Genomic DNA, 27,178 nt, shown 5'->3' with positions numbered 1-27,178 from the left:
AAGTCAGTGGAATGATGTCTTTAATGTTAAGATGAAAACACACACAAAGCAGGAGCCGTGAAGTCTGTATGCAGTGAATGAGTCCTTCAGGAATGGACATGAAATATGGGCTGTCAGATGAAGGAAGCTCAGAGGATTTGTTGGCAGGGTCCCTGCCTTTAAAAAGTGGCTTCAAAAAGTCATGGGCAGTCATCAGATCATAATTAAAGATATTATTCAAAGTGTGTCATTAAGGGTTTTGTTAAAGAGAAATTCCTGTAGTACACATTAAACAAGCTCTGAAAAACATGGTATCACTAGGCCACTAGGGAGAGCTCTCTCTCTCTCTCTCTCTCTCTCTCTCTCTCTCTCTCTCTCTCTCTCTCTCTCTCTCTCTCTCTCTCACTCATATATTAATCAGTACCGTGTGTGATGACCACTTTTCCAGCTGAGCAGAAGCACTTGAAATCTTAGAACTGAAAGAAGAGCAATGTAAATGGTGAAGACCTAATTAGATAATATCGACTGACTTCACTCCTTAGGCGCTTTAACATGCATATGAGTGTCTTCCTTAAGCATGACCTTCATCGTGTGTGCTGATGTATGTAGATATAACGTATATGATGTGTAGTGTAAGAGACCTGGGTAAGAAGTTCATATGGTAGTAAGGCTTTCATATTTAAAATGGTAAACTATTTACTCAAAGTAGACCATAAAACACTAGGCGTAGAGAGTGCAGTCCATAGAATAAGCATTAAAAAAAATTATACTAAAATCTACGTGTAGCAGGGCCTGCCTATAATCCCAGTGTTTGGGATATTGAGGCAGAGGAATTGAGAGTTTTAAAACCTTTTTGGGATATATAGTGAGAACTGGGATATATGTATGTGTGTGTATTTAAAAAAAAAAAACCCAAAAAGGAGAAATAAAGCCAAACAGGGAGTAAATAAAGGGAATACTAAAGACTTGTGAACAACAAAAAATCAAACAGGAAAGGCAAAGCAGAAGGACAAGAATGCAAAGCAAACAAAGAGGAAAATAACAGAAAGGCAGAGCCCAGTTCAACCGCATCCACTGACACACTAAATGTAAATGGCCTAAAAGTCAACCTAGAGTGCCCGTGACCAGGCTGGCTTCTCAGAGTGGCTTACCCCCTGCACTCTCTAGTAAGGAACCACTTTTAAAGAAGTTTATAGCAAGAAGGTAGAAGCTGAAGCTGTAGCTTGGTGAGAGAGCACTTGCCAAGCATGCTCAAATCTCTGGGTTTTCTTTCCAGCACCAGAGGTAAAATGTTCATGGTTGAAATAGAAGGAAAGTGAATGATACAGGTCTTCCTACCTCAGCTTACAGAGCTGTGGCTGGAGTGGTTATTTTAGTGTTGGAGAAAGTCTTCCTGAGGATAAGGAGAATTCCCAGCAGTAAAGAAAGACCCCTATCGATGACAGAAGTCTGATTCACCCAAGAGGCATAAATGTCATATGTATGAACGTGACTAACAACAGAGGCCCTAAATACACAAAGCAAAGGCTGATTGAACTGCAAGGAGAAGCAGGTAACTACCAACCTCGGTATCGCCCAGTCTGTGAGTGGGAGAGCAAATAGGGCAAGGTCAGTGGAAACGCAGAGCGGATGGGCAGACTGACCCACTAAAATGTTCTATGGTCATCTATAGAAAAGTCTTCCCATTTACAGCAAAGTAGATGTTGTGAAGTTAGTATAGTGCTACTACCAAGGTAGATCATATTGTGTGCATTATAAAACATATCATAATAAGCATAAAAGAATTGAAATTTTGCAACGTATGTTTTTGATCATAGTGGGATTAAACTGAAGGATGTAGAATAAAGACATTCTCAAATATTTAGACATGAAACAACATACTTCTAAAGGACTCATGAGAGTCAAAGAGGAAATCTCAAAAATGAAGCAGGTTGAGAGAAGTGAAAATTAAATTGTAATATGTTAAAACTTGTGCCATGCAACTAAAATAGAGTTTTGAGGGAATTTTATATTGCTGAATGAAAGATGTATACCCTCTATCGGTCTAAGCTGTTACCCAGAGAAATGGACCAATTCATTAAAAAGATGAACCACCAAGAAACTCATTAAAAGTAGATAGCCTAAAATTTCCTATAGCTATTAAAATTGTCAAATTTATGGTTTAAAAAAAACTTCCAAAAATTCCAGTTAATTTAAATGGCTTCATTGCCAAATTTTTCCAAATATTTCAAAAAGAAGTAAGATAATTATGATGATAGCCATGCTCCATAGACTCTTTTAAGGAAACAGAAAAGGAAATTCAGAGGTGACAGCAGCATTGCTTTCATAGGAGAGACAAATAAAAGACACTGGAAGAACATTTCACATCCGCTATCCTATGAAAATAGATGTGAAAAATCCCACAAAATGCGTGCAGCATACCTAAGGCAAATACATCACGGCTGCTAAATAGGCTAATCCTGGAAGTACATGGCTGGGATTCAAAAGTAAACAGTTCATTAGTGGTAGCAGTAAGAAGAAGAAAGCCATGAGTGTCTCGGTAAGGGTAGAAACACTCAATGAAATCCAACATCCATTCATGCCCCTGCCCCCCAATAACCCATAAAACAGGGTTAGAGGGAGGAAGAGAGGAGGGCAGGAAAAATGGAGGAACATGGGGTCAGACAGAAAGGGAGGGAGCAAGGAATGAAGAGACAGACAAGAGGGAGGATGGGACTGAAGGAGGGAGGGGTAGGGATGGACAGGGTGGGGGGAGGGAAGAAGGACAAATACTGTCTCTGCCAAGTCTTTGTGCACACAATGTGATGAGCTAAGCCAGCTCCTCTGGCGGGTGTGTGTGCGTGTGTGTGTGTGCGTGTGTGCGTATGTGCATGTGTGTGTGTATGTGTGTGTATGTGTGTGTGTGTGTGTATGTGTGTGTGTGTGTGTATGTGTGTGTGTGTGCGTGTGCGTGTGCGTGAGCGCGCGCGCGCGTGTGTGTGTGTGTGTGTGTGTGTGTGTGCATTATTGTCAGAAGAGTCCTTACTATCTACAAAATCCTCCTGGTTCTAATGAATAATTTTAGTGAGGCTAATATTCAATAGTATGTGATATTTCTATACCAAACTCAATAGCCAGTTGTAATAAAAAAAAGGCATTTATAATAACATGAGGAAGGAAAGAAAGAAGGCAGACAGGGGCATCGGGAGGGAGAGAGTAATTATATTAAGAAAACGTGCAGTGTGCATGCTGGGATAAATTGCTGTTGAAACAAAGGGAAGATGACCTAAATAAATGAAAAGATTTGTCACATTTATGCACCTGAAGATTCAATATAGTTCTGATGTAAATTCTCCCAGATTGTTCTATGGACTCAAAGCAACCTTAGTCAATCAAATGCCTGATAGGACTTTAAATAGGAGCCTGATATAGCTGTCTTCTGAGAGGCTCTGCCAGTGGCCAACAAATACAGAGGTAGATGCTCTCAGCTGGACTGAGCACAGAGTCCCCAATGGAGGAGCTACAGAAAGGACCCAAGGAGCTGAAGGAGTTTGCAGCCCCATAGGAGGAACAATGATATGAACCAACCAGTACCCCCAGAGCTCCCAGGGACTAAACCACCAACCAAAGAGTACATATGGAGAGTCCCATGGTTCTAGCTGAATATGTAGCAGAGGATGGCCTTGTTGGGCATCAGTGGGAGGAGAGGCCCTTGGTCCTGTGAAGGCTCAATGCCCCAGTGCAGGGGAATACCAGGACAGGGAAGTGGGAGTGGGTGGGTTGGTGAGCATGGGGAGGAGGAATGGGGTAGAGGGTTTTTGGAGTGGAAACCAGGAAACGGAATAACGTTTGAAATGTAAATAAAGAAAATATCTAATAAAATATCTCTAAAGAAAAAGTTAGATATTGGAAAATTACATCTGAAATTTATATAGAAGGGCAAGGGAATTGAACAGATGAAACATCAGGCAAAGACAAGCCTGATTGCTTGTTGAGACTTGGGAGAGCTAACTTTGAGTGATGGTCACATTATCCTTATGGATAGTGCTAGTGTGCCAGGGCCACCATAACAAAGTCCCCACAGTGGTAAAGCAAACAGCAGAATGGCCTCACAGTTCTAGAAGCTAAATATCGAGGTGCTGTCAGTAGGTCAGTTCCCTCTGAGCTCCAGGAGGGGATCTGTCCTGCTTTCCCTTCTAGAGCTGTCTCCAGAAGTTTCCTTTCCAACGCTGTCATCCCAGATCAGGGCCTTGTGGCTTTTGACTTTCATATGTGCATTTGTGATGGGGGTGGGGATGGAACCCAACATGTACCTGCAGTATTTTTTAAGTTTTACTTGATGCATGTGCTTGAAAATATGGGCAAATAGCAGGACAAGAGCACAAACAACCCTTTAAAGCTATGCAATCTTGTAGCTGTTTTCTCTGACAATGCTAGACTTCTTTGTTTCTGAGAATAGGTTCAGGGATGGTTGTAGTTAGCAGCAACATTATTGTTCTTTGGAGAAGTCTTTTCTCAACCATGTTGAGACAAAGGAGAGTGTTCGGCCTGTTTTGTGTCAGTTACCACCTTTTCATCACTCTTGCTTGTCTCCAGCCTTAGTCAGCTTCCCAGTCCTGTAACAAATATCTGCCACGATCAACTTATACACACAAAAGGTTGATAGCCAGGAACCACAAGACAAGTAGAGGAAGGAACTAGAGGTCCAATAGCCCTCTCGAAGAGCACCGACCTAAATGAGACACAGCCAGGCCTCTATAAAGGGTCTGCAGCTCTCAGTAGTACTATTTTGTAGACCAAACTTTTATCATGGGCCTCAGAAAGACTTTCAAGACTGAGCACGTAGCACCTACAGCATGCAGAACAAATGTGACTCTCAGAGGCTAACTTTCCTAAACCACTACCTTTCCCACAAGTTACTGAGAAGTTTTTGTGTGAGAAAAATCACGTTTTTTCCTAGGTATAGGTTACCAGTGAGGATCCTAAAGTTTCTGGGCAGAAGTCCACACATTACCTGTCACTGACCTGTATGACGTTAACTATGGCTTCTGTGGAGCTTACACAAAGGGATTCTGGAAAATCAGTTCTTGTGGCCTTGCTGCTGATTGAGTGGACTTGACAGTAGTTTGTGACTGCATTTTTAGACCACTCATCTTTACTCTTTCTGAGGTAAGAATGTGGTGGGAAAGCCAGCTGAGCATAGCGACATCTGGAAGGCAAGAAGAATTAGCCTGCACAAGTTAGTCCAAAACCCTACCGTGCTTCCTGCTTTAGAAATGCCACCCGACAGTGTCCCTGCCTGTGCTCCATAAGGCCTGCAGAGGGACTCTAGATTTTTTATTTTGGCTATAGTAGTACCATGAAGAAATGAAGGAAGCCAGGGGGTAAATGTCATTGTCCTATGACTCAAAGGCCCTGCTTGCTAATGTGTCTATGTGTTTTCTCAGTTCTGTACATCCATTCTGCATTCTCTGTGTTAAACTCTGTGAATGTTTCCATTCTCATGCACTCATCTTGGTGCTCATGCCAACACTGGTTTAAATAGGATTCTGTTAATGAAGCTTTACTGTGGTCTAGACAGTCTTGTGCTTTCAAAGAAAAGCACATTATAGAGTCTTGCTTGACAGTGGTAGACATCAGCCTAGGTTCCAAAAGAAGAATTTATGAACTGGCTCCTCTGAACTTGAATTGCTTGGGATCTTGAAGAAAAAAAAATAATTATCTGGTGGCTTCTGTCTAGGGCGTTTGGGCTGGTTGTATTGTATGAGTGTACTCTGAAGCTATGTCAGTGTGAATCATGTATAGTCAACGCAGCTAAGTCACACTAGAAAGAAACACAAACGTATTATCTTTGTAACACTTGAGGCCACCCTGGAAGATGGAAATGGTTTTGGCACCAGCCTGGCTGTGTCCATGTCTTATCCACATCACAAACTCTGCTCAGGACCAGCTAGTGCATTCTTCCATACAGGAGACAAGTGTGACGTGTAAGGAGGACATCGCAGCTCTTTCTTGTCGACAATGAGCCTTTATCCCGTCTCATTAGGATGCTTCAGGAGGCCAGGGCTCGGCCGTGTCAGAGGCTGTGTTTCCTGTTGATTTATGTGCTGTCACAGAATTAATTGAGTCTGGACACGGGGTCTCATTTTCTTGGACATGTAGCGGGTAATCGTGCTTCTCCTGTAACATTCAAATAGCTTTCCAGATGGTCTGTTACGAAGGATCTGTCTTTAATATGACTAATCAGAAGCAAAGGACTCACTATGTCTGTGTACATGCTTTGCAGTAGGAAGCCTCTGGACCCCTGTGCCTGTGCACTTAACTCTCTCCTGGTCACACTCCTCCCTGTGCTCTTCTGAGGATTGTGGGCCACTAAATGCAACAGAGGTTTTTAAGTATTCTGAACAGAGGACCTGTGGAGGGGGAATGGTTTCTGGCATATGTTAAGGAAGCCTCATAGCATCACCTATGCAAGATCAGGGTACCCTGTGGTCCAGCAGGGGGGTGGTTTCTTTATCAGTAGAAGCCGCTCTAACAAAGAGACTGCAGGTAGGCGTGACTCACGCTGCAGCATCCATATCTTATAGTTCAGAGGCTGCCTGGAAGGGGACTGTCTAAGATCAAAATGATGGTGTATTGATATTTGAGGGGGTTCTCACCTGGTTTATAGATGGTTTCTTTACACTGGTTCCTTACATAGTGGAAGGGATAAGACAGGTCTTTTGACCCTCTTTTATAAGGCTCATCTTTTCAGACATGAACCCCCCAAATCTCTATCTCCTAATGCCATCCTTTTAGGGTTAGGATTTCACCATAGGAACTTCTGGGGGACTCAACCATGCAGTCTATGTATGACAGACTGTCTATTCATTTAGGACCTATGATGCAGGTACTAAAATAAAACTCATGGACCATTTTTACTGCTTGTAGTGTTGTGTTATAGGAGAAGAGGAGGGGCTGAAGAACATGGCTCAGCACTTAAAGAACACTTCCTGTTCTTGCAGAACACTGAGTTTGGTTCCTAGCACCCATCTTAAGCTACTATAACTCTGGCTCCATGGGATTAGATGCTCTCTTCTGGCCTCTGTAGGCACCTGTACACACACACACACACACACACACACACACACACACACACACATACACACAAATAAATAAATAAAAGTGTAAAATGCACTTTAAAAAAAAAGAAAAAGAGGAAGACACAAAACTGTCTTTCGAGCAAGCTCTCAGCCGTGTGAAGAAATGAGCAGAATAAAGAACTTCTGTAATACACCACAGAGCCTGGAGTAGCTGCCTTTGCCTGCATCACACCATCCTCCTCCTTCCCTCTGTTTTTGCCTGGATCACATGACGCTCCTCCTTTCCTATTAAATGCACAGAGCACCGGATCACCATTTTCATCACCAGAAAATAACTACCACGCAGAAGCAGCCACCTCCTGAATATGAAACTGCCCATATCATTGCTGCAGACAGCATGCAGGATTGCTCAGCCTCTGGCTCTCTCCTCCTGAAGGGAGAGAAGCTCTTGGAGGCTTCCCACAGGGAAGCTGTCCCCACCAGGTAGTTGCACCCCTAGACATGGTGGTATGCACTTAAGCAATTGAAACCTGTCCACTAGTTGATGAGTTCTCTGATGATGGCAGTTCAATAAATGTGCTGTCCTATGAAACAGTCTCCAAGTTGTATACACCTGCCATACTCACCACTGCCCAAGACCCTACATCCTAGTTTCTCTCCATCCTGAGTCCACTAATACGTAACAGCTGATGGGGCAGGGGCCCTAGTCTCTTAAAGATCTTCAGGCAGATACAGCATTTCCAGTTTCCTAAGTGGAGAAGCCATCTGAAATAATTTGCCCAAAGTCTCAAAAAAAAAAAAAAAATCCTGACTTCTGAGTTTGAACAAGGGATTTCCTGTCTGTCTTCATCAGGAGAGTACCCTCTTTACACTGAAGGTGCCCAGTCATGGAAATTGAATTCCTGAGATTCTTTGAAGATCCACTCCCTCCTAGTTTGCCACCATGGGTCATTTTTGTTTGTAGCCACTGAAAGGAGACCCATATTACAACTATGATATCAAACCCAAAAGCCACAGACACATTTTTATAGTGAGACATTTACAAAAATAAACAAAAACTAGATCCATGTGGGAACTGAAAGGGGCCTAGGGGAAAGGAGGTGGGGAGGATAGCCTGTACCCAGCCAGAGTTCCTCCTATGCTCTGGGCAGGCAGATGCAGGAAGGCTGCCAAACGCTTTCCACTCAGCCCTGGGTGGGCATCTAAGCCTCTGACCCCACTAGACAAGGGGCAGTTCTCAACCAGGGCAACACCCTTATCACCCAGGGGTTATGGGAAAGAGGACTTAGGCAAGAGTCTGTGCAACAGGCCTTAATGAGCAGAGACTGTCTATGGTTTTAGAGTTTTATTATAGAAAGGCAGGGGGAAAGAGAGAAGGCGGGGGTGGGGGGGGGAGAGATGTCATGGCCAAGAGGAGACAAAGGGGAAAGGGAGAGAGAGAAGAAAAGCTAGGGAGGGAGAGGGAGAGAGAGGAAGAGAGAGGAGAGAGGAGAGGAGAAGACAAAGAGAAAGGAGAGAGAAGTGAGAGAGCAAGGAGGGGCCAAACAACCCCTTTTTATGGTTATGCTGCTATCTTCTCTGTTGCTAGGTAACTGGGGAGGAGTTTAGCCTGAAGGTCAGAAGCTTGGGACATTGCTTACATGACTACTAGCCATGGTTCTCTTATGGGGGCTGAGGGGGCAGTAACTTAGACAGGAGCCAGGATTCCAGAAGATATGCGAGAACTCCTTCCATTCCATGTAGGTGAATTATCACGACCAGTCCTGGGGTTCAACATCTAGCCTCAACTGGAAACTAGGCTGTCTGTTTATAGCCCAATGCCCAACAGATCCATACCAGTGCCCAGTTGAATCACATCGCGGCTCAAAGCAAAATAAAAAAAAAATATCAGTAATATCAAAGCTATCTTTCCTTAATATTCTGATATTTGTTTGTCATTTATTTGTGTTGTTTTTTAAACCATTGTAATTAAAATATTACTTATTTTGCTTCAGTAAAGTACAGCATAAAGATTTTATTCAGGTTAGGAATAAGAGGGTGTGTTAGGACTGGAGAGATAGCCTAGTGGTCAAGTCTTGCCTCCTTCTCTCCATTAGATGAAGGTGCATTTGTTATGCTCTTGGATCAATTCATTTTTTATAAAAAACGCTATTAGAATACAGTCTTATCCACCAGTAAAGGAAGAAGAATAACAACCGACCCACAAAATTTTGACCCAAAACTTGTTCAGTCTAAAAGAAATGCAAGGACAAAGATGGAGCAGAGACTGGAGGAATGGCCAACAAATAGCCAGCCCAACTTGAGACACATTCTATAGACAAGCACCAATCCCTAACACTATTAATGATACTCTACTCTGCTTGCAGACAGGAGCCCAGCATAACTGTCCTCTAAGAGGCTCTAATCAGATGTAGATACCCACAGCCAAACACTGGATAGAGCTCAGGGACTCTTATGGAAGAGTTGGGGGGAAAGATTGAGGACCCTGAATTGGAAAGTAACTCTACAGGAAGACCAACAGACTCAACTAACCTGGACCCTGGGAGCTCTCAGAGACTGAGCCACCAACCAAACAGCTTACACGGACTGGATGAAGGCCCTCAGCACATATGTAGCAGACATGTAGCTCTGTATCCATGTGGGTCTCCCAACAATTGAAGCATAGGCTATCCCTAAAGCTGTAGCCCGACTTTAGAATCCATTCTCCAACAAGCCTGCATTATTTGGCTGCAGTGAGAGAGGATGTATATACCTAATCCTACAGAGACATGATGAACCGGGGGGTAGGGGGGAGTACACAGGGTGGCCTACCCTCTTAGGGAAGATGGGGCAAAGGACTCTATGAGAGGGCCTGAGAGGAAGGAGCATTTGAGATGTAAACAGATAAATAATTTTTTAAAACCATCATAATTTCAGTACATGTACATTTACTACTTAAAATAATAATTATAGTTATTAGACAATAATGATTCTTTTTCACTTTATCTTTTTTAAAAATGACACAATACCTATGCTACTTACTATTATGGAGAGTGATGTAAAAGATTTCCTCCTTTCCTGACAATTTTATCAATAAACTTATTGTTATACAAAAAAGAGAAAAAAATACTAAGTTGACTAGAATCAACTTATAAAAGAGTTTATTTGAGACTTGTGATTTTGGAGGTTCTATCATGACCAGAACGGTGTGGTGGCAAGAACAGGAAGCTAGGCAATCACATCTTGAGTCAAAAGCCCAAGCAGGAAGCAAACGACATGGCACAGAGTCTTTCAACTCAAAGCTCACCCCAGTGGTGGGCTGATTCCAGCAAAATTGCACCCCCTAAACCTCCCCTACAGTGCTACTAACCAGTGATTAAGTGTTCAACCACAGAAGCCTGTGGAAGACACTTCTCCTTCAAATAAGCAAAGGTTGTCGCATGATGAGAAGGAGAAGCAAGTCTGTGAGGACATGTGAGTGGTGTCATTTGCCTAGGGACATAACAGTATCAACTAAAATCAACCAGGAATAAGTATATGTTAGTAATATGTAATTTCCTATAACCAGTACTTTTTTTTCTGTATATATACCAGCAACAACCAGGTAAATAAGGGGAGAGAAACTTCATTGTAACACAAGAATAATGCGAGAATAAAGTTACCAAAGGATGCTGATAAATCTGAAGCAAACTACAAAGCCTTTGAGATCCATTTAGGACTTAGGTAAATGTGGAGTTATTTGTGCCGCAAAATTGGATAAAAAGATCCAACATCGTGAGTTTTGAAAATTTCTCTAAAATAATGCATAATTGAAGGCTATACCAACCTCAATGATAATGGGATCCTGGAGGACGTTTGGACTCAATAGCTCTTCAGTTCATCGGGGAGGAGGAATGTGAAAATAGCTAGAGGCCATTTAAAAATGAGAATAATGGAGAAAATTGACTTCTCTGGTGTTAAAATCTCACAGCCGTTGCAATTAAAATGGCACGGGGCTAGGGGAGAACAGATAGCCTAGACTGGAGTGGGAGAGAGCTAGGCTTCCACAAAGGCTAGTGCACACAGCCAGTCTTAGGACTCAGGACTCAGGCTTATGACTGTGTGCACACAGCCCATCTTAGGACTCAGGACTCAGGCTTATGAATATGTACCAGGGTAGCCACACATCCACCCTGCCTCTCACCACCAGCACAGCATTGAAAATCCACATGAGTTATTCCTTGACTAGTGGGGGATCTACCTTGTGTTATAGAATTTTCCCAAAGGGTAGGTGAATGCAAGGACTCTGTGCGTGTTTGGGGTGGAGGAGGGGAAGCACTTATACTCTAGGTTAGATGGATTGAATTTATGTTTTACTTATAGCATTTTCTTTCTTTCCTTTTTGTTAGAAAATTAATCCATTACAAAAGCGAAATGTTAATTTAGTTATAGGACTATATATAGTTATATACTAGATAGTTACTTCAGCATCAAATGACTTTCTCAGTGTGTCTTATAATCACAATGCAAGATTGTTACTTTGGGCACAAAACGTGTTTCATATCTCAAAGTGGCTATACCTGGTGGCTCATGCCTTTGATCCTGCAGGGGCAGGAGGATCTGTGCGAGTTTGAGGCCAGTCTGATCTACTACAGAGCAAGTTCAGGACAGCCAACACTATCTCACAAAACCAAAAAAAAAAAAAGCAAAAAATGACTAATAAAGAAGTTGTTAGCAAGAATTTAAAAGTTTCTAACAACTCATTCATTTGATAAATGTTTTTCCAGAATTTATAGAGACTTTATTTTTAAAGTACCAGCTCCTTCGTCAACTACTTTGCCAGTGAGTCTCAAACACCCAATTCTGAAACAGCACTGGAAATAACCAGTGAATTTTTCAGACTTCCCTTGAGTTTCAAGAAGCCTTAGCTATAAACTACAGTCATAAAATCCAAAATAAAATTATCCCATTAATCTTTTCAGTTTCTTAAAAGTATTGGTGGAGATAAATTATGAACTTTAAAAATCTAAACTTTAAGCTGGGCAGTGGTGGCACATGCCTTTAATCCCATCACTAGAGGCAGAGGCGCAGAGGCGCAGAGGCACAGAGGCACAGGCACAGGCAGATGTCTATGAATTTGAAGCCAGCCTGGTCTACAGAGGGAGTTCCAGGATGGCCAGGGCTACATAGAGAAACTCTGTCTCAAAAACTAAAAGCAAAAAACATAACAAAACTATATATAATTTGATATATCTCATATTAGATCTTATATATACGTGCAACTGTATCAGGATGTGTCCTCATAGTAAGTTCAGGACTGTCCAGGCCTATCTTTATGTGGTGTGTTGGGGTCAACAGCTGTCACAGTGTATGCTGTCAAAATATAGCAATGTGGTTTTGGTCACATAGCAAGTGGCACATGTCTTGGGTTGGCCATGGTCTAATGTGAGGCTCTCTCTGCCTTCCTTTCCACAGTGGCTGCTTCTAGGTAACAATGGCTGTGTGAGTGTCTGCCATGGCCCACCGCAAGCGTCAGAGCACTGCAAGCAGCATGCTGGACCACAGGGCCAGGCCAGGTCCTATCCCCCATGACCAGGAGCCTGAGAGTGAGGACACAGAACTGCCTCTGGAGAGCTATGTACCTACAGGCCTGGAGCTGGGCACTCTGAGGCCAGAGAGCCCCACGCCCGAGGAACAGGAGTGCCACAACCATAGTCCTGATGGGGACTCCAGCTCTGACTATGTGAACAACACATCTGAGGAGGAGGACTATGATGAGGGGCTCCCTGAGGAGGAGGAGGGTGTCACCTACTACATCCGCTACTGTCCTGAAGATGACAGCTACCTGGAGGGCATGGACTGTAATGGGGAGGAATACATAGCCCACGGTGCACATCCCGTGGACACCGATGAGTGTCAGGAGGCGGTAGAGGACTGGACAGACTCAGTGGGCCCTCACACTCATAGCCACGGGGCTGAAAACAGCCAGGAGTACCCAGACGGCCACCTGCCTATCCCAGAGGATGACCCTACTGTCCTGGAGGTCCATGACCAGGAAGAAGATGGCCACTACTGTTCCAGCAAGGAGAGCTACCAGGACTATTACCCCCCAGAGACCAATGGGAACACAGGTGGCGCTTCCCCCTATCGCATGAGGCGTGGGGATGGGGACCTAGAGGAGCAGGAGGAAGACATCGACCAGATAGTGGCTGAGATCAAGATGAGCCTGAGCATGACCAGTATTACCAGTGCCAGCGAGGCTAGCCCTGAGCACATGCCGGAGCTGGATCCCGGGGATTCCACTGAGGCCTGTCCACCCAGTGACACTGGCCATGGACCTGGTAGGCAAGAAGCAAGGCCCAAGTCGTTGAACCTTCCCCCTGAGGTTAAGCACCCTGGAGACTCCCAGAGAGGACTCAAGACCAAGACCAGGACCCCAGAGGAGAGGCCAAAGTGGCCCCAAGAGCAGGTATGCCTTAACTACCCCAGGGAAGGGGTGGCCCTAGAGAGTATGATATCACCCAGTAGGTAGTGAAGCCCATGGTGGTGGTGGGGGTGATGACAGGTGGAGGGGTGGGGTGGGGTAGGGGGAGCTAGCAACTACCCAGTTCACACTGTGAATTAAGTTAATTGTCCAGTAACCATGATGATCAAGGAATGTCTTGTCACCTTAAGGAATCCATCCCTTAAATTCAGGAACCCATCCCACCAAAGGGCTGATTGGCAGCTCTGATCTCCGAGGAAATGCCCTGAACCCAGGCTGTATTCCACTGCCTGACTCAGCTCACGGTAGGAGAGGATCCATGCTACTCTTCTGATTACCTGAGGTGGCCTCCTCAGGCCATCAGGACCCTGGTCAGGATGGCGGTAAAGGGATGCAGGCATTCACGTACTTCCCTACCTCACAGTGCCCATGGCAACGTCTCCAAAGCCATCTTGACCCCATGGGCGCTTAGTTGTGAGAAACTACTGTCTTGGAAAAAGAAATCACTATTTCGAAATGTGACCAAGTCATAGAGAAGAAGTGCATACTAACACGAGGGATAGAACCACAATCACGCTTTATTTTAGTTACATCAAAGCAAGTATGTAGTCTAATAAACACATCTGAAAAAACCACCATCCCACCCCACCCCACCCCCACACAAAACAGAAAAAGAAATCACTGTGAGCGCGTACAAGGAGATATAATTACTGGATTTGTATAAAGGACTTCTCTTTGGCCCATTATATGGACAGCTTTCCTGGTTTGTAAAGCCTTAATTATTTTCCCCTAGAAGATTTCATGAGTTTGAATATTTGTTCAATACATACTGAATTGAACACACACACAGAGGGGTGAAAGCTTGTGCTTGGACTGTAAATCACGTTGATTTGCTGTGGGATTCGCCACACATTTCGGTGCCTTTTATTCTCATTGAGTTAGTAATTGCCAGCTGACTTCACTTTCGGGGTGCCCTGTCATCGACAGCAGTTCTGCCTTCATGGGGAGGGGCATACTGTGAGGCATAAACTCTATTGTACTCGTAAATGTTGGAGGCAGGGGCTTGGGGCTCTGGTCTGGGCTTCAGGCCAAAATACCCACATTTTTATTCATTCGTTTTCAGAACATGGGCTTCTCCCCAACAACAGCGATGGCACTGCAGGAATGGGCGTGGGATGTAGATCATGTGACACACTGTGTTTTGTTGTAATAAGTGGCCTCCCCGTCAAGGGTCTGTCAGGAAAAAAATTATCTTGGAACCTGGTACGGAGTTAGAACACCTGGGTGCTGTTCTGTTGTGTTTTCGCTTTCCTTCATGATAACCAGATGAATGAATGAAGGTGAATAGAATTCCATAGACCTTTGGATTAGAGTGCTTGGGGTGAGTGTGTGTGTGTGTGTGTGTGTGTGAATGCAAATGGTTAAATAAATGAGTGTTGGTGGCAAGTGGAACTGGGGGACGCCTCAAGCCATCATGGGAGACAAGAAGGAAGTTTGTTCTTTCAGAGAAAAGTGTTGAATGGAAAAGCGGGTGCTTCAGTCTCTCAGCCCAGGGTGTCCTTTAAGCAATGCTCTTAGCCAAGACATTGGAAAAACTTCTGAGAGCCAGTTAATGATTATATTCAGTTCTTTTGTTATTATTGCTTTTGTAGTCATGTATTCATTAGTTTGTCTGTCCATCCATGGACTAATCCTGTCCAGAGAGAGCCTAGAGGACCTAGCTCCAGACTGCCCAGGCCCCCAGGAATGAATGAGCTGTGTGTTCCTCTGGAAGGCTCTGTTGGGTCTTGCCATGCAGATAGGTTGTATATCCTGTTGTCCCGAGTTGCTCATCTCACACAAGGAATTCTGAATCTGGGCCATTAACATCCACTGGTGAATAAATTGAGCCATAAATATCCACTGGAATCACCTTGGAAACCAGATTCTCTAGAAAATGCACAGCACTGGATACTTCGAAGGTGCTTCATTTGAAATCACAGCTGTGTTCCTAAAAGGAATCTTACTCCCCTGGGGACAGACAAGCTGTGCCAGGAACAGTCCAAAGCCTGGTCTAGGACAGAGAGTCAGAGTGTGTCTGAGGCCCCTGCCCAGTTCCTGGAGCCCCATCTGCGTGTTTAGTGCAGCACTGCCTAGAACCAATGTTACAGCAGAATGAATCAGGAGGCAGGGGGTTGCAGGGGTGGATTGGAGCGAGCACCCTGGCCTCCTGGTAGACTTTCTGTATAAAACTTGCCCTTGACCTATAACATGGGCCCAACAGGGGGCACCCCAGAACTACCTGTTTGCATTTCAACCAGATGGCACATTCAAATCGGAGAAGCATTGCTGTGGAAGTCCAACTGGAGGGACATGGTGGCATCCCTTATTTCTCCCCTACTTGTTTTAAAGCTTAAAAATTATAGTCAGGGTTAGTTTTTGAAGTATGGTTTGAGTGTCTCTAATCTGAAATTACAGAGTCCTAAATACTCCAAAGCTTGTTTCTTGAGTGCTGACATAAGGCTATAGCAGAAACCATCACACCACCACCCTGAGACAGGCCACGGTCAAAGCACAAGTGTGTTAAGCTACCCCCCTCCCGGGCTTTTCATTAGAAAACATACATGAATTCTCGTGTTACAGTCTCATCCCAAGCATGTCTCATTATGTACATTGTAAACATTACAAAGTCGGAAAAAAATCCCCCAAATCTGAACCCAGGGATGCTCTCAGTCATTTTGTGCAGGATGTTTAGGCTGTCCTGAGGAACATCCTTCGGCCACTGTAAGTACATGGTATGCATGTGAGACATGCACTTCCCACAGGCCCATGACCCAGCATAAAGACCTGTCTTCATAGGCTCTGTGTTCCCTGAAGACCCCAGGACTGAACATAGAGCACACAGCTATCATTACGGCACAGATGGTGGGTGGCGTTTTCTCCCATGTGTGAGACTGGCACAGACATCTTTTTACATACAAATGGTGTTTTCTGTCTTTTGTACTTCTTGAGGGCCAGGGCCTGAGTGATACATGTTGTTGTAAAAGGGTCTATGTTGACCCTTTTACATTCCCGCACCACTAACTTGCCTACTGTGTTCTCTTGGCCGTGAGGTATGGTCCCAAGCCTTATCTCTGGGATTTTTTTTCCTTTCCTATTTCACAGACTGCTTCATGCATATTGCTACGTTTCCTTTAGCCTGTTTTCCTTTGGACTGAGACTGTTCCATTCTCACCGTCTCCATAGTTATTAAGACACAGGTGACCCATCAGCTGTCAGTCCACCTCTTTGGGGCACAGAAGGAGTCAGTGAGATGACTCCTTCTCACATATGGGAGATGAATTTTTTTTTGATTTTTAATATTTTTATTACATATTTTCCTCAATTACATTTCCAATGCTATCCCAAAAGTCCCCCATAGCGCCCCCCACTTCCCTACCCACCCATTCCCATTCTTTTGGCCCTGGCATTCCCCTATATTGGGGCATATAAAGTTTGCAAGTCCAATGGGCCTCTCTTTCCATTGATGGCCGACTAGGCCATCTTTCGATACATATGCAGCTAGAGACAAGAGCTCCGGGGTTCTGGTTAGTACATCATGTTGTTCCAACAATAGGGTTTCAGATCCCTTTAGCTCCTTGGGTACTTTCTCTAGCTTCTCCATTGGGAGCCCTGTGATACATCCAATAGCTGACTGTGAACATCCACTCCTGTGTTTGCTAGGCCCCGGCATCGTCTCACAAGAGACAGCTATATTTGGGTCCTTTCAGCAAAATCTTGCTAGTGTATGCAATGGTGTCAGCGTTTAGAAGCTGATTATGGGATGGATCCCTGGATACGGCAGTCTCTAAATGGTCCATCCTTTCATCACAGCTACGAACTTTGTCTCTGTAACTCCTTCCCTGGGTGTTTTGTTCCCAATTCTAAGAAGGGGCACAGTGTCCACACTTTGGTCTTCATTCTTCTTGAGTTTCATGCGTTTAGCAAATTGTATCTTATATCTTGGGTATCCTAAGTTTTGGGCTAATATCCGCTTATCAGTGAATACATATTGTGTGAGTTCTTTTGTGATTGTGTTATTTCACTCAAGATGATGCCCTCCAGGTCCATCCATTAGGCTAGGAATTTCATAAATTCATTCTTTTTAATAGCTGAGTAGTACTCCATTGTGTAAATGTACCATAATTTCTGTATCCATTCCTCTGTTGAGGGACATCTGGGTTCTTTCCAGCTTCTGGCTATTATAAATAGGGCTGCTATGAACATAGTGGAGCATGTGTCCTTTTTACCGGTTGGGACATCTTCTGGATATATGCCCAGGAGAGGTATTGCTGGATCCTCCGGTAGTACTATGTCCAATTTTCTGAGGAACCACCAGACTGATTTCCAGAGTGGTTGTATAAGCTTGCAATCCCACCAACAATGGAGGAGTGTTCCTCTTTCTCCACATCCTCGCCAGCATCTGCTGTCACCTGAATTTTTGATCTTAGCCATTCTGACTGGTGTGAGGTGGAATCTCAGGGTTGTTTTGATTTGCATTTCCCTGATGATTAAGGATGTTGAACATTTTTTCAGGTGTTTCTCTGCCATTCGGTATTCCTCAGGTGAGAATTCTTTGTTCAGTTCTGAGCCCCATTTTTTAATGGGGTTATTTGACTTTCTGGAGTCCACCTTCTTGAGTTCTTTATATATATTGGATATTAGTCCCTTATCTGATTTAGGATAGGTGAAGATCCTTTCCCAATCTGTTGGTGGTTTTTTTGTCTTATTGATGGTGTCTTTATCCTTGCAGAAGCTTTGTAGTTTCATGAGGTCCCACTTGTCAATTCTCGATCTTACAGCACAAGCCATTACTGTTCTATTCAGGAATTTTTCCCCTGTGCCCATATCTTCAAGGCTTTTCCCCACTTTCTCCTCTATAAGTTTCAGTGTCTCTGGTTTTATGTGAAGTTCCTTGATCCACTTAGACTTGACCTTAGTACAAGGAGATAGGAATGGATCGATTCGCATTCTTCTACATGTTAACAACCAGTTATGCCAGCACCATTTGTTGAAAATGCTGTCTTTCTTCCACTGGATGTTTTTAGCTCCCTTGTCGAAGATCAAGTGACCGTAGGTATGTGGGTTCATTTCTGGGTCTTCAATTCTATTCCATTGGTCTATTTGTCTGTCACTATACCAGTACCATGCAGTTTTTATCACAATTGCTCTGTAGTAGAGCTTTAGGTCCGGCATGGTGATTCCACCAGAGGTTCTTTTATCCTTGAGAAGAGTTTTTGCTATCCTAGGTTTTTTGTTATTCCAGATGAATTTGCAGATTGCACTTTCTAATTCGTTGAAGAATTGATTTGGAATTTTGATGGGGATTGCATTGAATCTGTAGATTGCTTTTGGCAAGATAGCCATTTTTACAATGTTGATCCTGCCAATCCATGAGCATGGGAGACCTTTCCATCTTCTGAGATCTTCTATAATTTCTTTCTTCAGAGACTTGAAGTTTTTATTATACAGAATTTTCACTTCCTTAGTTAGAGTCACGCCAAGATATTTTATATTATTTGTGACTATTGAGAAGGGTGTTGTTTCCCTAATTTCTTTCTCAGCCTGTTTATTCTTTGTGTAGAGAAAGGCCATTGATTTGTTTGAGTTAATTTTATATCCAGCTACTTCACCGAAGCTGTTTCTCAGGCTTAGGAGTTCTCTGGTGGAATTTTTAGGGTCACTTATATATACTATCATATCATCTGCAAAGAGTGATATTTTGACTTCATCTTTTCCAATTTGTATCCCTTTGATCTCCTTTTGTTGTCGAATTGCTCTGGCTAGGACTTCAAGTACAATGTTGAATAGGTATGGAGAAAGTGGACAGCCTTGTCTAGTCCCTGATTTTAGAGGGATTGCTTCAAGCTTCTGACCATTTACTTTGATGTTGGCTACTGGTTTGCTGTAGATTGCTTTTATCATGTTTAGGTATGGGCCTTGAATTCCTGATCTTTCCAAGACTTTTATCATGAATGGGTGTTGGATCTTGTCAAATGCTTTTTCCACATCTAACGAGATGACCATGTGGTTTTTGTCTTTGAGTTTGTTTATATACTGGATTACGTTGATGGATTTCCGTATATTGAACCATCCCTGCATCCCTGGGATGAAACCTACTTGGTCAGGATGGATGATTGTTTTGATGTGTTCTTGGATTCGGTTAGCAAGAACTTTATTGAGGATTTTTGCATCAATATTCATAAGGGATATTGGTCTGAAGTTTTCTATCTTTGTTGGGTCTTTTTGTGGTTTAGGTATCAGAGTAATTGTGGCTTCATAGAATGAGTTGGGTAGAGTACCTTCTGTTTCTATTTTGTGGAATAGTTTGTGAAGAACTGGGATTAGATCTTCTTTGAAGGTCTGATAGAACTCTGCACTAAACCCATCTGGTCCTGGGCTTTTTTTAGTTGGGAGACTATTAATGACTGCTTCTATTTCTTTGGGGGATATAGGGCTGTTTAGATCATTAACCTGATCTTGATTCAACTTTGGTACCTGGTATCTGTCTAGGAACTTCTCCATTTCATCCAGGTTCTCCAGTTTTGTTGAGTATAGCCTTTGGTAGAAGGATCTGATGGTGTTTTGGATGTCTTCAGGATCTGTTGTTATGTCTCCTTTTTCATTTCTGATTTTGTTAATTAGGATGCTTTCTCTGTGCCCTCTAGTGAGTCTGGCTAAGGGTTTATCTATCTTGTTGATTTTCTCAAAGAACCAGCTCCTTGATTGGTTGATTCTTTGAATAGTTTTTCTTGTTTCCACTTGGTTGATTTCACCCCTGAGTTTGATTATTTCCTGCCGTCTACTCCTCTTGGGTGAATTTGCTTCCTTTTGTTCTAGTGCTTTTAGGTGTGTTGTCAAGCTGCTAATGTGTGCTCTCTCTAGTTTCCTTTTGGAGGCACTCAGAGCTATGAGTTTTCCTCTTAGAAATGCTTTCATTGCGTCCCATAAGTTTGGGTATGTTGTGGCTTCATTTTCATTGAACTCTAAAAAGTCCTTAATTTCTTTCTTTATTCCTTCCTTGACCAAGGTATCATTGAGAAGAGTGTTGTTCAGTTTCCACGTGAATGTTGGCTTTCTATTATTTATTTTGTTATTGAAGATCAGCCTTAGTCCATGGTGATCTGATAGGATGCATGGGACAATTTCAATATTTTTGTATCTGTTGAGGCCTGTTTTGTGACCAATTATGTGGTCAGTTTTGGAGAAGGTACCATGAGGTGCTGAGAAGAAGGTATATCCTTTTGTTTTAGGATAGAATGTTCTGTAGATATCTGCCAGATCCATTTGATTCATAATTTCTCTTAGTTTCTCTGTGTCCCTGTTTAGTTTCTGTTTCCATGATCTGTCCATTGGTGAAAGTGGTGTGTTGAAGTCTCCCACTATTATTGTATGAGGTGCAATGTGTGCTTTGAGATTTACTAAAGTTTCTTTAATGAATGTGGCTGCCTTTGTATTTGGAGCATAGATATTCAGGATTGATAGTTCCTCTTGGAGGATTTTACCTTTGATGAGTATGAAGTGTCCCTCCCTGTCTTTTTTAATGACTTTGGGTTGGAAGTCAATCTTATCAGATATTAGAATGGCTACTCCAGCTTGTTTCTTCATGCCATTTGCTTGGAAAATTGTTTTCCAGCCTTTCATTCTGAGGTAGTGTCTATCCTTTTCTCTGAGATGAGTTTCCTGTAAGCAACAAAATGTTGGGTCTTGTTTGTGTAGCCAGTTTGTTAGTCTATGTCTTTTTATCGGGGAGTTGAGTCCATTGATATTAAGAGATATTAAGGAAAAGTAATTGTTGTTTCCTGTTACTTTTGTTGTTAAAGTTGGCATTTTGTTCTTGTGGCTGTCTTCTTTTAGGTTTGTTGAGGGATTACCTTCTTGTTGTTTCTAGGGCGTGGTTCCTGTCCTTGTGTTGGTTTTTTTCTGTTATTATCCTTTGAAGGGCTGGATTCGTGGAGAGATAATGTGTGAATTTGGTTTTGTCATGGAATACTTTGGTTTCTCCATCTATGTTAATTGAGAGTTTGGCTGGGTATAGTAGGCTGGGCTGGAATTTGTGTTCTTTTAGTGTCTGTATAACATCCGTCCAGGATCTTCTGGCTTTCATAGTCTCTGGTGAAAAATCTGGTGTAATTCTGATAGGCTTGCCTTTATATGTTACTTGGCCTTTTTCTCTTACTGCTTTTAGTATTCTATCTTTATTTAGAGCATTTGTTGTTCTGATTATTATGTGTTGGGAGGTATTTCTTTTCTGGTCCAGTCTATTTGGAGTTCTGTAGGCTTCTTGTATGTTCATGGGCATCTCTTTCTTTAGATTTGGGAAGTTTTCTTCTATAATTTTGTTGAAGATGTTTGCTGGTCCTTTGAGTTGAAAATCTTCATTCTCATCCACTCCTATTATCTGTAGGTTTGGTCTTCTCATTGTGTCCTGTATTTCTTGGATGTTTTGAGTTAGGATCTTTTTGCATTTTACATTTTCCTTGATTGTTGTGCCGATGTTCTCTATGGAATCTTCTGCACCTGAGATTCTCTCTTCCATCTCTTGTATTCTGTTGCTGATGCTGGTATCTATGGTTCCAGATTTCTTTCCTAGGGTTTCTATCTCCAGTGTTGCCTCATTTTGGGTTTTTTTTTATTGTGTCTACTTCCCTTTTCTAGGTCTAGTATGGTTTTGTTCATTTCCATCATCTGTTTGGATGTGTTTTCCTGTTTTTCTGTAAGGACTTCTACCTGTTTGATTATGTTATCCTGTTTTTCTTTAAGGATTTGTAACTCTTTAGCAGTGTTATCCTGCAATTCTTTAAGGGATTTTTGTGCTTCCTCTTTAGTGTCTTCTACCTGTTTAGCAGTGTTCTCCTGTATTTCTTTACGTGTGTTATTAAAGTCCTTCTTGAAGTCCTCTACCATCATCAGGAGATATGCTTTTAGATCCGTGTCTAGCTTTTCCGGTGTGTTGGGGTGCCCTAGACTGGGCGAAGTGGGGGTGCTGGGTTCTGATGGTGGTGAGTGGTCTTGGTTTCTGTTAGTAAGATTATTACGTTTACCTTTCGCCATCTGGTAATCTCTGGGGTTAGTTGTTATCGTTGTCACTGTTTAAAGATTGGAGCAGAAGCTGTGTTCCACTCACCAGCAGTCTCAAAATCCTGCAGTGGGGGTCGTGGGTAGCTGACGGTACCCCGGTGCTGGTCCAGCCAGAAGAGGCCTGTGGTCCTACTCAGGCCAGTTTTCTGCTTCCCTAACTAATGCAGTCTCTGGTCCCGCTTGCAATTGGATTGGAGCAGAAGCTGTGTTCCACTCACCAGAAGTCTTAAGATCTTGTGGTGGGTGTTGTGGGTAGCTGGCGAGTGTCAGCCGACCCTGCGCCCTAGTTACCACGGTGCTTTTCTGACCGGAAGAGGCTTGTGGCCCTACGTAGGCCGGATTTCTGCCTCCCCAACCAAAGCAGTCTCAGGTCCCGCGTGATTGGACTGGAGCAGAAGCTGTGTTCCACTCACCAGCAGTCTCAAAATCCTGTGGCGGGGGTCGTGGGTAGCTGGCGGGTGTCAGGCGACCCTGCGCTCAAGCTACCCCTGTGCTGATCTGGCCGGATGAGGCCTGTGGCCCTACTCAGGCCGGTTTCTGCTTCCCTAACTAATGCAGTCTCAGGTCCCGCTCGCAATTGGATTGGAGCAGAAGCTGTGCTCCACTCACCAGAAGTCTTAAGATCCTGTGGCGGGTGTTGTGGCTAGCTGGCGAGTGTCAGCCGACCCTGCGCCCCAGCTGCCCAGGTGCTTTTCTGGCCGGAAGAGGCTTGTGGCCCTATGTAGGCCGGATTTCTCTCTCCCCAACCAGAGCAGTCTCAGGTCCCGCGTGATTGGACTGGAGCAGAAGCTGTGTTCCACTCACCAGCAGTCCCAAAATCCTGCAGCGGGGGTCGTGGGTAGCTGGTGGGTGTCAGGCAACCCTGCGCTCCAGCTACCCCGGTGCTGATCCGGCCGGATGAGGCCTGTGGCCCTACTCAGGCCGGTTTCTGCTTCCCTAACTAATGCAGTCTCAGGTCCCCTGCGCAATTGGATTGGAGCAGAAGCTGTGCTCCACTCACCAGAAGTCTTCGGGAGATGAATTTATAATAGACACTGCTTTAGTCTGGCCTCTGTGGAAAGCAAGTTGCTCATTGTGACAGTAAATGGAATGTATGACCTGAAGCATCTGCCTGTGCTTTGGATTGCTATGTGTGCTCAGAAGGCTCCAGTTCCTCTTACAAGTTACAGTAGTCCATCAACAGGGGAAGCCAAAGCAGGAATTCAAAGCAGAAACTGATAGAGAGGGCATGGAGAGATGCTGCTTGCTTTTCATGGCTTTCTCAACCTGCTTATAAAACTCAGGACCACCATCCCAGGGATGGTACCACCCACAATGGGATCGGTTCTCCTGTAGCAATCATTAACCAAGAAAATGCCTTCCAGGTTTATCCATAGGCATTCTGATGGAGATGTTTCTTCTTTTCTAGTTTGTGTAAAGGTGACAAAAAGCCAACCAGGACACATCCTGTGTCTTATGGAGCTTCCTTCCAAGGTGGAAGGCTGCAGTCACAGATGAATCCGCTACTCAACACCAGCATCTTTGCAGCAGAGAGGCTTGTCTGAGAGGGCAGCTTCCAGGATTGCCTGAGATTCCCCCAAACCCACCAGGCTCCAATCCCTGAGAACAGCTTTACTTATGCTCATTTTCTAACTCCCTGCCGCCATCTTTACTTTCGCTCATCTCTGGATGGTTTGTAATGCCTAATACAGTGTCATGCTGTGTAAATTGTTGTCCTGCGTTGTTTACTGGAATGTTGACAAGAAAGTGGGGATGCGTTCCAAGCAGAGTCAGTTTTGTTTTTTATGAATATTTCCCACCCACACCCATTTGAATCTTGAGATGTGAAACCCACGAATGCAGAGGACCGCTGTGTTTTGGTTGGAAGATGAGTTGGGGAAGTTCTTTGCTCTTCAGGCTGTCCATTCATTGCTGTGCAGGGCAACTACTGCTTGCTCAGCCAACACCCTGTAGCCTCAAGACCTTTTCTTTCCATTAGAAGAGAAATACATGGGGAATGGCAACCTAAGTCTCATTCTAAAGTTCAGAATCCCTTACTCAGTTCCAGGATGGCTTAATGCCAGCTCAGAATGCTGATAAATGGACCCCTACCAGGACCCTTCAGGGCTGAAGATTTACTGATTGTTTGGCTTCAATTTATACAAAATTCTTGAGCAATTGTGAAGGGCAGGGGAATCTGTGTCATGGTACAAGGGGCTCAAAGTCTCTGAATTCCTCAAGAAGCCAAAGGTTCAGTGCCGAGGTTGTCCTCTCAGACAAATGAGGTGTGTGCTAGTTCCGGTTCTATTGCTGCAGAGAGGCACCTGACTAAGGCAGCTTATAAAAGAAGGCGTTTAACTAGGGGCTTGCTTATAGTTTTAGAGTGTTAGTCCATGATCCTCATGGGAAGCATGGTGGCAGGCAACAGCCATGGTGTTGGAGCAAGAGCTGAGAGCTTACATCCTGATCTCTGGGCAAGAGGCAGAGCGATTGGGCCTGGCATGGGTTTTGGAAACCTCAAAGGCCTCCAGTGATACACCTCCTCCAACAATGCTGTACCTCCTAATACTTCTTGAACAGTCTACTAACTGGGAACTAACCATTCAAATATATGAATCTATAAGGTCAGTTCTCATTCAGACAAGCACAAGGTGGTTGAGTCCTGTGTAGTATAAGTAGCCCCCCCCCCCCCGGTTGTACAGCTTGAAAGGGCTGAGTTTTGTTCTGTGGGATTGTTGTTCTGTGCTTTTGAGGAATACTGCAAGAACATGTCTGTCCAGTACCAAAAGAGCCTGTCCTGTAGGTGTGTATGGTAGTCTGTGATGGCAGGTTTTCTGTGTGTGGTTTTAGCAAGTGCTACATAGCTTGCTTGAGAGTCCCCCTTGTTCCTGTCCTCTCATCTGCTACCTTGGCTATGATCTTTCATGAGGTAAATCTACCTAGAGAGATTTAGTCTGTTGGACTTGGAGATTTCAGGCTGTCTAGTTTGTCAGCTCTCCATCGTGGGTCCAGTCAACCAAATATGCGTTTTGATTATTTGTGGTTTTCATGATTTCTATTTATCACCACCCCAGCAGTGTTTTCTAGCAAGAGCCCTCTGATAATAGAAAAACAAGAAGATCAATACCTCATAGCCAGCTTAATACAACAGCTAAAGTGAAGTGTGATCCAGGGCCTTCGGCCACATTGAGTGTCATGTCCATCACTGTTCACCACAGAGATGCTCTGTCTGTGACATTGTTTTGCAAAGGACTCTTCAGGATTGCCATGTGAACATTAGTGCCAAATAAGCAGAGATAGCACTACCTGAAGGCCTGACTTTGACCTGCTTCTGGTGGAGTTGGTAGCACTATGTGCCTTCTGGAAAGGTGCCTCACTGTGTCTGATCTGATACTCCATGAAGCAAGGATTAGCTCCCACTTTATAGCAGAGGACTGACAGCAGAGCTCAGTGGGGCCATTAGCAGCCCGGTCCCTCTCTGATCTGTTTGCAGTGGGAAGAAGGGCTTTAGTGTTTTCTGTGCACAGAGGATGCAAACTATCCACGCTCAGATAGTGTTTTGGCAAGTGCCTGACGCCAGGGGTTTGGGGGTTTGCTGAGAACCACTCCAGTCTTACTCAAGAGGAAAGCCTCTGGGAAGGCCCTGGGTCTCTGTGGAGGACATATGGTTTCTTTCAGACTATAACCCTCCTGCAACACTTCTTTCTCTGCCCACACATGCCTCTGTTCACACATGCCTTCTGTGGCTGCACATCAGCTGGTTTCTGTAGTCCATACTGGTTGCACTCAGCCTTTATTTTTAATCACCTTTCCCTCTGGTCAGTGTGACAGGGTGACCTCTGTACCTACTTTTACAAAGTCCCAGGACTGTTTTGAAAGAGGAATCCCATGGGTGCCGCTTGCTGTTGTTGCCTGCCTCCTCTCCCAGAGCTTCCAAACTTGAATGTTCCAGTCTTGTTGGCTCAGCCAGCAGAAATGCTCTACTTGGCTTTCAGAATGGTTGGTATGTCACCAGAGGTGGCTGTGATTATCTGGAAGCAGAAAGTGGGAATGTGGGCAGGAATTTATGGAGCACTGTTAAAGTCAGGGTCTAAATTTTTTGGATTCCAAAAATTAATTAATATATACACATATTATTTTACTGCACAAATTAAGGGAGTTCAGTGTTATAATTTCATCATATATATGGTGTAAAATGACTTAATTAGAACCTTTAGAAAGTTCAGAAAGTTTTCAAATATTCCTGATTCTTGTATGATGATTTTCAGTTCAGGGACTAAGAAGACAGCTCCACTTGTTCCATAGGGTAATGATCTGCTCAAGGCCCAGCAGTTATGTAAAAATGAAGCCTTTAATCCCAGCACTCAGAAGGCAAAGGCAAGATCCTCCAGGCAAGCTGGCTAGATAGCTGAACTGGTAAGCTCCAGGTTCAGCAAGATATCCTGCCTCAGTGAATCAAGTGGCCTCCATCCACCTGGGAATGCACGTTAGTGTGTTAGCATTAGCACACACATGCACCCACCCATGAAGAAGCTCACATGCACCTGTGCACTCACACCTCACACATGCACCCTCCAAAATCATCAGTCCTTCTACTAATAAATGTTCAGAAGGTGTC

The 27,178-nt window shown here is 43.9% G+C and overlaps 1 protein-coding gene across 8 annotated transcripts in view; it reads left to right on the top strand.

Annotated features, from left to right (window-relative positions):
* Positions 1 to 27,178, top strand: part of Apba2 (amyloid beta precursor protein binding family A member 2) — a 243,735-nt gene that overhangs the window by 164,390 nt on the left and 52,167 nt on the right. For all 8 annotated transcript variants that reach the window (XM_029480040.2, XM_085841672.1, XM_085841675.1 and 5 more), the window contains one exon: positions 12,474 to 13,467. In XM_029480040.2, coding sequence (XP_029335900.1) covers positions 12,514 to 13,467 — 954 coding nt within the window. In that variant the 5' untranslated portion in view covers positions 12,474 to 12,513. The remainder of the gene's footprint in view (positions 1 to 12,473; positions 13,468 to 27,178) is intronic.

The sequence above is a fragment of the Mus caroli genome, unplaced genomic scaffold (assembly GCF_978045245.1).
Source record: "Mus caroli unplaced genomic scaffold, Mus_caroli_1 scaffold_8, whole genome shotgun sequence".
NCBI lineage: Eukaryota > Metazoa > Chordata > Mammalia > Rodentia > Muridae > Mus > Mus caroli.
The sequence above is the reverse complement of the archived record's forward strand: the minus strand, read 5'-3'. Positions and strand labels throughout refer to the sequence as shown.